The 11,447-nt window shown below is 54.7% G+C and overlaps 1 protein-coding gene across 4 annotated transcripts; it reads left to right on the forward strand.

Annotated features, from left to right (window-relative positions):
- The first annotated feature begins 2 nt into the window (after nt 1-2).
- On the forward strand, nt 3-8,804 carry NCDN (neurochondrin). Of its 4 annotated transcripts, none has more exons than XM_016147273.2 (7): nt 3-565; nt 1,430-1,570; nt 2,695-3,663; nt 4,463-4,704; nt 5,253-5,477; nt 5,867-6,009; nt 7,281-8,804. In XM_016147273.2, the coding sequence occupies exons 1-7, from the start codon at nt 533-535 to the stop codon at nt 7,715-7,717; spliced, it is 2,190 nt and encodes a 729-aa protein (XP_016002759.1). In that variant the 5' UTR covers nt 3-532; the 3' UTR covers nt 7,718-8,804. The 4 variants fall into 4 exon arrangements, with proteins under 4 accessions (XP_016002759.1, XP_016002761.1, XP_016002762.1 ...); XM_016147275.2 differs by having other exon boundaries at nt 3-228; XM_016147276.2 differs by having other exon boundaries at nt 17-1,032.
- Nucleotides 8,805-11,447: the final 2,643 nt, after the last annotated feature.

The raw sequence follows: 11,447 nt of genomic DNA on the forward strand, positions 1-11,447 counted from the left end.
ACAAGCAAGATGGCGACAACGGCAGCACCCCCTACGGCTTAGCGCCCCGCTGTGCCATTGGCCAGAGCCTGGAGTGAAGCCTCCGCGGATTGGTCGAGAGCGCTGCGGGGGTGGGGGTGGAGCTGCAGCAGCCTGGAGCCGGGAGTGGGCAACGCGGCGTGAGCAGGGGCCCTAAGATCCCGGAGCGTCGCGCTCGGAGAAGACTTCGCCGCTCCAGGCCGCAGCCTGGTGAGCTCAGCCCCCTTCAGGGCCTCCCCTACATCCCTGCCGGGGCCTCTTCGAGCCGGCCCTGATCGACGCCGACACACCCTGGGGACCCTATCGCGACTTCATGGTGCCATATCGCGACATCATCGTGCCCTGTCGAGACTCCATTTTGTCACAGTCCTTTTCAATATATAGCTATTTTTTTTTAATTTGCCCTGTCATCTTTGGGAGCTGTCCCATGTCGTGATTTTGCCGTGATCTCTCCGTGACATCACCGCGCCATCGTGAAGTGTGATCTCATCGCTGCCCTGTCGTGACTTCATCAATGTCGTGTTGTGACCTGGCTGCGGCGGGACAGGTGGTGGCCGCCAGGAACCCTCCTCCCCGTCTCATCTCCCCGTCTCAGCAGCCCCGCTTCGATTATCCGGCTTTTGGATTCTGCGTTGTCCTGGGAGCTACCCGGGACCCCTTTTTGCATCTCCAGACCCTACCGGCATCCACGAGCTGGTAGCGGGGCAGGGAGAGCGAGGAGAAGGGAGCGCAAGGGGTTAATTCTGCCGCTGCTGCTTCTGTTGCTGCTGCTGCAGCTTCTACCCGAGGGAGGGAAAGGAGAGGAGGCAAGGATCCTGCGGGGGCGACCGAAAGCCCTGGCTGGAGGGGTGGGGTCCCCAAAGGGACCTCTAAACCTTTTTTGGTCAGCGCCCTGCATCCTCACTTCAGCTGAAGCTTGTCTCCTGCCTCTTCTGAAGAAGGGAGGGGAAAGGAAACCTAGAATGCCCTTTTCCCTCATGTCAGCCTGAGTCCGGATAATCGAACTTCACCCATGTATGTCTTCATTCCTCCCTGTCTGTCCTCACCACTCCTTCCCTGTGTGCCTCAGTGGAGGGAGACAAAATCAGGCTTCTGGTGCCAGGGGGCAGCTAAACAGTGGGGCCCAGCCCCCTCCACCCCTAAGAGATTGTTGAGGAGAGCTGTCCAACTGAGCAGCAGATGCATGGTCCTTTCCTTCCCCCTTTCTGGAGGTGACCTTGGACTAGGGTCTCTTCATCCCTAAAGATTTGAAGGTCCAGCCCCTGAAAGGGAAGTCAGTCCTGAGAAGCCCATCCCTCCTGATCCTCCCCTCCCTCTGTGCTAATCCCTCCCTCCATCTTCCACTCCCACCCCCACCCCCACCCCCGCCCCTCCTCTGCAGAGGGATGCTCAGTCCCTCTTGTGTTCACAGTTGGGCAAGGCGGGCATCATGGCCTCGGATTGTGAGCCAGCTCTGAACCAGGCAGAGAGCCGAAACCCCACCCTGGAGCGCTACCTGGGAGCCCTCCGTGAGGCCAAGAATGACAGCGAGCAGTTTGCAGCCCTGCTGCTAGTAAGGAGCTAACTGAAAATTGGGAGGTGGGAAGGGCTGGGTGGTTGGGCCCCCCAGGAATGGGGTCAGTAAGTCCCCAAGGATATAAAAGTGGTGCTGGCAACCCTGGAGGCACCAAAGAAGGTTCAAGACACCTATCTTTGGACTCTTCTTTTGCTCCCCTGAGTACAGGGGCAAAGGGGAGAATGGGGATGAATAAGGCTTGTGGTCTTAGGAGCTTTGAAGGAGGCTGTCTGGGTCTGCTCTCTGGGGTGTCCCAGAGCAGATGGGAGCTGACTCATAGGGTAACAGCAGCAGGTGGTAACTAGTGCAGAGTACTTGAGGGCTGGGGATGATTGTTCTGAGGGTGGAGAGAGTAGCAGGACTGGAAGTGACTAGGAAGGGGTCCCAGGAGATAGCCAGGATGGCAGTAGGTAGGTTGAGAGTAAGGGAGCTGGTTCCGGACTTAGCCCTGTTGGAGGAACCCAAGCTGGGGACAGCAGAGCAGGAGCTGCAGTGCTGGGAAAGAGGGGGGGTTAGTGTGTGGGGGGTGAAGGGAGGAGGGAGTACAGCCGCTGCTTGTTTGCCATGGCAACAGGGAGAAGGCTCTGGAGTCAAGGGCTCACACTGCAGCAGAGGAGGTGTTTAGGTGAAATGTAAGGGGAAATGTTTTGACAGGCAGAGCGGCGAGACATAGGAGCCATTTCCCCTGAGACGGTGGCGGGAATGGATCAGAGACTTCTCTGGAGGGAACAATTAGGAAGGGACTCTAAATCCGTGGAGGATTTTAAACACTGAGTTCTGAGCCCCTCCAATTCAGACTGTGGGCATCTAGACTAGACATCAGGAAGAACTTCCCCACTGAGCAGGTGATGAAATGGCAGAACGGATGAGTAGTTGAGGGGACCTGGACCTCACTTCCACGGAGATAATCATAGTTAAGGGATCCCAGAGGTCACACCTATCTGTCTCCAGGGAGAAGGAAGGAACTGGACGAAATGACTCTGGGAGGCTTCCTGATCCCAGAGTGAGTCCCGTTATATAACCTAATCCTGCTAATGGTCAATGCCCTGGGGTACAGGGAACAGTCTTTGCTACCTCTTCTTTTCATCTCGTTGATAGCACATACCGCCCCCCCCCCTCAGGTGACCAAGGCAGTCAAAGCAGGTGACATCGATGCTAAAACTCGGCGAAGGATCTTCGACGCTGTAGGCTTCACCTTCCCCAACCGTCTCCTGACCACCAAGGAGGCGCCAGACGGCTGCCCTGACCATGTTCTCCGAGCCCTGGGCGTGGCCCTACTGGCCTGCTTCTGCAGTGACCCTGAACTGGCCGCCCATCCCCAGGTCCTGAACAAGATCCCCATCCTTAGCACTTTCCTCACAACCCGGGGAGACCCTGATGATGCTGCCCGCCGTTCCATGATCGATGACACCTACCAATGCCTGACAGCTGTGGCAGGCACGCCCCGTGGGCCACGGCACCTCATTGCTGGTGGCACTGTGTCTGCCCTGTGTCAGGCATACCTGGGGCACGGCTATGGCTTTGACCAGGCCCTGGCACTCCTGGTGGGGCTGCTGGCTGCTGCTGAGACACAGTGCTGGAAGGAAGCAGAGCCTGACCTGCTGGCCGTGTTGCGGGGCCTCAGTGAAGATTTCCAGAAAGCCGAGGATGCCAGCAAGTTTGAGCTTTGCCAGCTGCTGCCCCTCTTTCTGCCTCCGACAACCGTGCCCTCTGAATGCCTCCGGGATCTGCAGGCCGGGCTGGCACGCATCCTGGGCAGCAAGCTGAGCTCCTGGCAGCGCAACCCTGCACTAAAGCTGGCAGCCCGCCTGGCGCATGCCTGTGGCTCCGACTGGATCCCAGCGGGCAGCTCCGGGAGCAAGTTCCTGGCCCTGCTAGTGAATCTGGCATGTGTGGAGGTACGACTGGCACTGGAGGAGACAGGAACAGAGGTAAAAGAGGATGTGGTGACTGCCTGCTATGCCCTCATGGAGTTGGGAATCCAGGAATGCACCCGCTGTGAGCAGTCATTGCTTAAGGAGCCACAGAAGGTACAGCTCGTGAGCATCATGAAGGAGGCCATCGGGGCTGTCATCCACTACCTGCAGCAGGTGAGGGTGCAGTTGCCCACAGAAGAAATCCAGTGTGGGGGGAGCCAGGAGGCTAGGAAAAGGGGGAAGTGGAACTCCTGTACCTGCATGTAATGGGGAGATACAAAGATGCACTTAGCGAGGGCTGATCTTGTAGCACTCTCGGGAGTAGTGTGTGACCGAGCCTCCCTCTCCCTCCCTCCCTGTGCCTCCACACAAGCACCATACCACACACCATATGTGCATTCACATCACAGTACACACACGCGCACACACAACACAGTAACCTCCCACTCACAACCCTCCCCCCAGTACGCACACACAAAATCAAAGCCGTCTGTTCCACTCAGTCTATAGCATTCTTTTACACACATGCACATACAAACTTGTAATGCTGCAGGGGAAGAAAATAGAGCTGCCTGGTATCCAGCATCTGCAGAGGTGCAGCTAACTCCTCAGGTCAGAGCTGCTATAGAGGAAATGTTTACATAGCTTTGGACCTCTCAGTTTCCTTCTAACCCTGAGAAACTTTCGAGCTAGAGAGAGGAGAAATGTGAGTTGAATCCCAGGGAGTGAAGGGGCATGCCATCTGAAGTCTAGTTGGCTCAAGAGACATGCCCTGAGGGCCTGCTCTGTGCCAGGCCCCCGTTGGGTGCATCCCTACCACGTGCTAGGTGCTGGGTACACAGGGCCTACCTTTGAAGGGCTTCCAGACCAGAATTCCCTTACAGTAGTGTTATTCCAAGGCTGGCAGGCATGCTGTCCAGGCAGGGGAGGGGCTCTGGTCCCACTCCGTCTCAAGGGAGTCCTATGGCAACAGGTGGGGCCGGAGAAGCAGAAGGAGCCGTTTGTGTTTGCTTCGGTGCGGATCCTGGGTGCCTGGCTGGCTGAGGAGACCTCATCCCTGCGCAAAGAGGTCTGCCAGCTGCTGCCCTTCCTCGTTCGCTATGCCAAGACCCTCTACGAAGAGGCCGAGGAGGCCAATGACCTCTCTCAGCAGGTTGCCACCCTGGCCATCTCCCCTACCACCCCAGGGCCCACCTGGCCAGGGGATGCTCTCCGGTGAGTTTGTAGTTACAGTCTCCAGCCAGACTATTTTAAAGAAACAGCGTAACACAGGGGAATACCTTTTCTTCCCCCAGACTGATCTGTGCTGGGCTGCCTGATTGGGACATGAGATTACCTTAAGGATATTTGTTTTGGGGGGCTTGTTCCCATAGGACTCCTGGGCTGTCAAGTTTCACTTGCCAATCCCAGATTTCTCTAAAAGGAGGTAACTTATGTTTATTGAGAATCTACTACATTTTTCTGTACTCTTTATCAAAATGATCTCCTTGGATCCACACAGCAAATCTATGACATAGTCTCATCCACGTCTTCAGGATGAGGAAACTGAGACTCAAGGAGGTTAAAGTCACTCGCCCACACTCACACCATGTGGCAGAGCCCAACTTTGAGCCTAGGCCTGTGCAACTCCAAAGCTTATGCTTTTTCTTCAGTACCTGTGAGGATATGTCCTTTTCTCCTTTTTCCATTTTTCTTAGGTGGGATGCCCTAAAAAAGAGAATTTTTCCCTACCCCTTATACATCTGTCCCTTCCACACCCCCAGGCTCCTTCTGCCGGGCTGGTGCCACCTGACAGTCGAAGATGGGCCCCGGGAGATCCTGATCAAGGAGGGGGCCCCCTCACTTCTGTGCAAGTATTTCCTGCAGCAGTGGGAACTCACATCCCCTGGCCATGACACCTCAGTGCTGCCCGACAGTGTGGAGATCGGCCTGCAGACCTGCTGCCACATCTTCCTCAACCTCGTGGTCACCGCACCAGGGCTAATCAAGTGAGGCCGGGAAGGAGGTTGGAGGAAGCAAGGGGGTGCTCTTCAAACTTGCCCCAAATCTCCATCTCCTACTTTGCTTCTTTGTGCCCATGGGTTCCTGTTAGTGTTAGAATGAAAAGGTCTCAGAAAAAAACAGAGCCACCCCACATAAAGATGTAGCATCTCCAGAACCGATCTGGGCAAGTCTACCCATTCCAGCCATAACCCAGTGTCTGCTCCCCAGATGCCATGAATGGAACCAAAAATGAACTCTTCACCCTGCTGCCTAATTTCTTGCCAAACCCTGGCTTGGTGAAGCTGGGAGCCCAGCATCCCAGGTTTTCCCAAGGCTTGGTCTGGCTCTATTAACTCCCCCACCTCCCTCCATCTTTCCCTTTGTTTCTCCCCAGACGAGATGCTTGCTTCACATCTCTTATGAACACCCTGATGACGTCGCTACCCGCACTAGTGCAGCAGCAGGGGAGGCTGCTTCTGGCTGCCAATGTGGCCACCCTGGGCCTCCTCATGGCCCGGCTCCTTAGCACCTCTCCAGGTAAGCCCCTGGGGACCCAGTTTTAATGGATGGGGGCAAACGACCTGAGTGGACCTGCTGACCTCCGGGCATGTCACATTTGTCAGAAAATGGTTTTACAGAATTTTCCTACGCAAAGGAACTCTAAAGTATTTTTCCATCCCCCACCCCACCCCACCCTTCTTCCCAAAATGATAACATTCTCTTCCATCTGAAGACTTTTAAGGCAAGGTCTGGTGGGCGTAAGTACAGGCCTACTCAGAGGCACAGGCACAGGCACCTGGAATCCCAGCAGCCCAAGGAATCTGAATCCAGTGTTTTCAAGGTGGAGGAGCCACCCCACCCACCCCGGACTTGAGTCAGAAACCTGACTTCTCCCCATTGAGCTTTTTTTCTGCTCGGCACCTCACCTCCCTCATGACAGGCTTCAGCTCCCGGCGCTCCTCTGCACATGCCTTCTCCCCATCCCTGCCTTACTCTGGCTGAGTGCAGGGGGAGGGGCATCCCCTCCAGCCCCTGCCAGCCCTCAGTGTCTCCCACTTCGGCCGTGGGTGTCTGCTCGGGTCCCTCTGTCCCCGCCTGTTCCCTGTGCCCCATCTGTCAGGTTGGAGGAGCTGAGCAGATGCCCAGGAACGGGGTGTAATGAGCCCATAGCCTCAGCCGCCTCTTTTCCCCGTGGGGATCCCAGCGGGGTACCCAACAGTGACAAGAGGAGCATGTCTCAGTGGACCAGGAGCCCCCCTGCTCTCTAGCCCTCGTGCTCATTCAGTCCCAGCTGCATCACTGCAGCCCCTATGTAGAGCCCTAGCGCTGGCTCACCCACAAATGCTACCAGGTTAGACTCACAGCCTCTGGGAGAGAATCTGCAGTGCAGGGGTGACCCCCAGCCCAGCAGGTAAGCAAAGCCTGGTCATCAGCTCCCGGGCCCCTCTGGTACCCTCTTCTGGCCTAAGAATCAAACTGGTGCACCCTTCTTAGCCTATTGAGAAACCCTAGGACCCGCAGCATCTCCCATCACTACTCAGACTGTAGGAAGCTCTGACCATGAGGTGGAGTCCAAGATTATTACATTTAATTCTCACCGCAGATTTCTAAGATTATTCGCCCTGAGACCCAGAGAAGTGAATTACTCAGTCACACTATAAAGTCAAAGGCAGGGTTTGAACCTAGGCAAACTGATTGCAGGCTATGCTTTGGCTTCCTGAGTGTGCCCACACAGGAAGGGACAGTTAGGGTCTGGCAAAGCAGTTGGCCCAGCTGGTTTATGCTCCCATTCCCTGCTTGCTTTCTAGCTCTTCAGGGGACACCAGCATCTAGAGGTTTCTTCGCAGCCGCCATCCTCTTTCTATCACAATCCCATGTGGCACGGGCCACGCCTGGCTCAGACCAGGCAGTGCTGGCCCTGTCCCCTGACTACGAGGGCATCTGGGCCGATCTACAGGAGCTCTGGTTCCTGGGCATGCAGGCCTTCACGGGCTGTGTGCCACTGCTGCCCTGGCTGGCCCCTGCTGCCCTGCGCTCCCGCTGGCCGCAGGAGCTGCTCCAGCTGCTAGGCAGCGTCAGCCCCAACTCCGTCAAGCCTGAGATGGTAGCCGCCTATCAGGGTGTCCTGGTTGAGTTGGCACGAGCCAACCGGCTGTGCCGGGAAGCCATGAGGCTGCAGGCGGGAGAGGAGACGGCCAGCCACTACCGCATGGCCGCCCTGGAACAATGCCTGTCAGAGCCCTGAAGGGGTGTCCGCTGGGGACAGACCTGGGGGCGGGCAGCAAGGGAAGGAGGAAGCATCTTCCCTGAAGCCCCCAAACTGAACCCCCGTCTCCAAACTTCCTCTCCCCCCAAACACCCCAGCTTTCTGGCTTTTCCAAGGGCGAGGGCATGGTGCCTACCCTTCAAATGTAAGGAACTGCGTTCCGCCCCCTGGGCCCACTCAGGAGCGGGGATTGTCTTGGAAGTCAATGTGGCTGTCCCCACCAAGACGGGGAAGGTTGGAGCAGCCCCCAGGAGGGGGGGAACTAGGTGTTACTGTGCCCAGCGTCTGGCTCCCTTGAAGGAGGGAGGCCCCGGGGTGGGACAGGGCTGGCAGGAACTGGCTGCCTCAGCCCATGTGCCCTGCCGGCCAGGGCGTGGGCTCCCCTAGGCTGTGGTGCCCCTCTGGCCTCCCAGGTCCACGTTCTTTAAATTGGCCATTTGGTTTTTGCCCTTGGCCCTCTTGGGCAGAGAGCAGGCTCAGGCCATTGACATCATATTTCTTTCTATCAGCTTCTATGAGCCAGGGTCTGAACTGCCCCATCCTTCTAGGGAAACCTGGGCAGATAGGCCTGGTGGGGGGGGGGGGGGTTGGGGAAACCTTCCACCTGAGCCTCCTTGAGGGGACCCAGAAGCTCTTGGGCCCTGGTCTCTAAGCTTTTGTGTCGTGTTGCAGCAGAGTGATGATGGGGGTTGGGGGGTTATTTATTTTGCCTGTCCTTATCTCTGCTTGGATACCTGAGTACCTGACACCTCCTGTCCCCCTGGTGCCATCTGGCCTGGCTGGAGCCAGGAACAGGAAGGGCACTTCCCCAGAAACCGCATGTTTCCCTAGTGATTGCACCCCATTGCCATCGTGGTGCCTGGCTTCAAATCCACCCCTGCTTATAACTCCTCTCTGCAGAGAGACGCGCCTGGCGGCTCCATCAGGGACTACCTTTCTTATGAACCCAGGGGGACCCCCACACACACCTGATTCCTTGCTTCCCTCTCCCCTCCCCCAGTGCGTTCTGTGATCGCCAAGTTCAAAGCTGTGCACATGTGGACACTCAATAAATGTTCATCGGTGACGAGATGGCTCCCGTGTGGTCTGTCCTACACCTTCCCTCCCAGGTTGCAGCAGCTCACAGCTGCTATCTGCTGAACACGTGCCCTGCTAAGCACACTTCACAAGTGTTATCTCATTCAGCCCTCCCAAGAATTTTATAAAACATATTATTACCCCAGTTTTACAGGCAAAGAAACTTAGACAGGGATAGGTGAGTTGCTCAAGGTGTTGCAGCTCCTCAGTGCCAGAGCCAAGACTGTACATAGGCCATCCAGCTTCTCAGCCCCCACTCTTTGTTGCTGGAGCAGGGTTACGAACTCAGAGGTTGATGTGGCGAGGCCTAGTGGGGTCTCTGGTGCTCTGGTGTACAAATGAAGTGCTGCCCCGCCATGTCAGCAAGTTGCCAATTTTTAAAGAGAAGTTAGAAATCCTAATTTTTATGTGAAGTCTGATTTTTGAATGTTGATAATTTTTTTAAGACTTCAATCACTATTACCCCAATAGAATATCTGCAGGTTGAATGTGGCTTTCAGGCAACCAGCCGTTCACCTCTGTTCTATACCAAGTGAGAACAGGAAGGGCCTCCTGAGTGCTTCAGCAGGAGGTGAGCAGAGCACCCACTGCCTCACCAGGCCTGAGCCAAAGCTGTCAGATTGGAGCCAGACCAGCCTCAAACCCTGTCTCCTCAACTTAAGCCCTCAAGCCTGCAAGCATTTGCTGAGCTCTTCTGAGTGCCTGTCTAGGGTTGGCTATGCATAGACAGAGAGGAACGTTATTTATTGGATGTACTAAAAGTTGTGCTCATAGCACGAATTCCCTGAGAGCCCTGAAAAATAAAAAAAGAAGACCCTATGCTTAATCAGTTTAAAATCCAGAAGGGAAACAGACAAGGCAACAGAGAGTTCTTAAAGTTGGTCCTATGGAGGTCCAAATGAAGAGTAGCTGGAGCATGAAAGCCCCTCAGCCTGTAAATAAGTCCAGGAAAATTCCGAGAAAGTATTCACTCTGAGACCTAAGGGTGAGGAGGGCTTGCTAAGTGGATGAGGAGAGGAGCAGCAGGTATAAAGGCATGCAAGTTTGGGGAACTGCAAGTAGGTCATTAATGCTACAATGGGAGAGTGTGAGTGGGGAGTGCGGAAGATGAGGTTGGACCAGTGGGCATGGACCAGATCTTACAAGTCTTGTGCTATGCTAAGAAGCTTAGATGTGGGATCATGCTGAGACTGCAGACGTTTGAGCAGATTGAATATGATCCAGTTTGTATTTCTGAAAGATGATTTTGGCTGCAAGAGGGATGGCTGAGGCAGGGAGCTCAGAGAAGAGGTAATAAGTCCGAACTAAGCCAGTAGCAGTGAGGATAGAGAAAATATAGGTAGGAGTTAGTTAATGGGACTTGGTGATTAATTGGAAGGGAAGTGGGATGAAGAGCCAAGGATGACTCCCAGATTCTTGATCCAGGCCAATGAGTGGAAGAGGAGGCCATTCACTATCATGAAGAACACTGGGAAACAGGTCGGTACAAACTATAAGCTCATTTTAGTGAATGGTAAATTTGTGCCGCTTGTGTAATATCCAGGAAGAAGTTGCTTTCTGCCGTCTGGATCTCTGAGACAGGTCTGGGCGAGTGACATATTGGAAGTTGTCAGTGTAAGAGATCCTTAAAAGTCATGGGAGTGACTAAGATAATCCGGGGCAGTGAAAAGATAGGAGAAGGGCTCCAAAACAGTGGCAACCACCAATGGTCCCTGCTCTCAAAGTACTCTCCCTCATGCAGTGGGGAATCCAAACCCTGAAGAAAGCCTGATAATACAAGGGAGACTGAGCTCTATACTTTAGTGAGGGATAGTCATAGAATTTGGAGCTCGGGCTGTGGAGTGGGGCTAGGCTAACTTGGCCTCACTGAGCTTGCTTCTGGTTAATTCAGTGGCCAGCATAAAGGGAGAACCGAGCTGCAGTTGTGAGATCTAACCACAAGGTGGCGCCTCAGCATCTCCTTGTGCCAGATTTCTCCAACCCTGCGCTCCGCCAGGCCCAGAGCGAGCAGGAGGTTGTCAAAAGCTGGGAGGAAGGTGATTGTGTCAACCATAAATAAGGAAGGCCTGAGTTTTTTCTTAGCATAAAGTACAAATGCAAGCTCACTTTTTGGAAAGACAGGGGAAGATTTGAGCCTAGGGGGAGAGCAATATGCCAAATATGTCAAATGGGAGTATGTATGTTTGAACGTGTACGCTCATGTGTCAACATATATCCTATGTTCCCATGTTGTATGTGTGTTTCCCAGGAGTATCTCTGTGCAGGTTGTGTGCCCCACATGCCCAGGGTGACTGCGAGCATACCACATGCACATCCCAGGACTCCGGCTGTGTGCATGTGCCGCAGAGAGTGGGCAGCCTGCAATGTCTACCTCCATGCCTCAGAGAGTAAGAAGTGCCTTGGCCCTGAAAGAGGACAACAGAGTCTGCAGCCACAGGACCCTGAAGTTTTTAGGAGCCCCCCAAAAGCAGCAGCAGACCATGGAGAACATCCCTCTCCCCAGAAGCCATATGCAACATCACTTGTTTATCAGATTATTCTAATCAGATTATATTTGAATTTTATGTCTAGCTACCCAAAGGCATGATCACATCGAGGCTTCATAAAGGATCCCTCAATAGACTGAGGGCTT

The sequence above is a fragment of the Rousettus aegyptiacus genome, unplaced genomic scaffold (assembly GCF_014176215.1).
Source record: "Rousettus aegyptiacus isolate mRouAeg1 unplaced genomic scaffold, mRouAeg1.p scaffold_m13_p_1, whole genome shotgun sequence".
NCBI classification, from domain to species: Eukaryota; Metazoa; Chordata; class Mammalia; order Chiroptera; family Pteropodidae; genus Rousettus; species Rousettus aegyptiacus.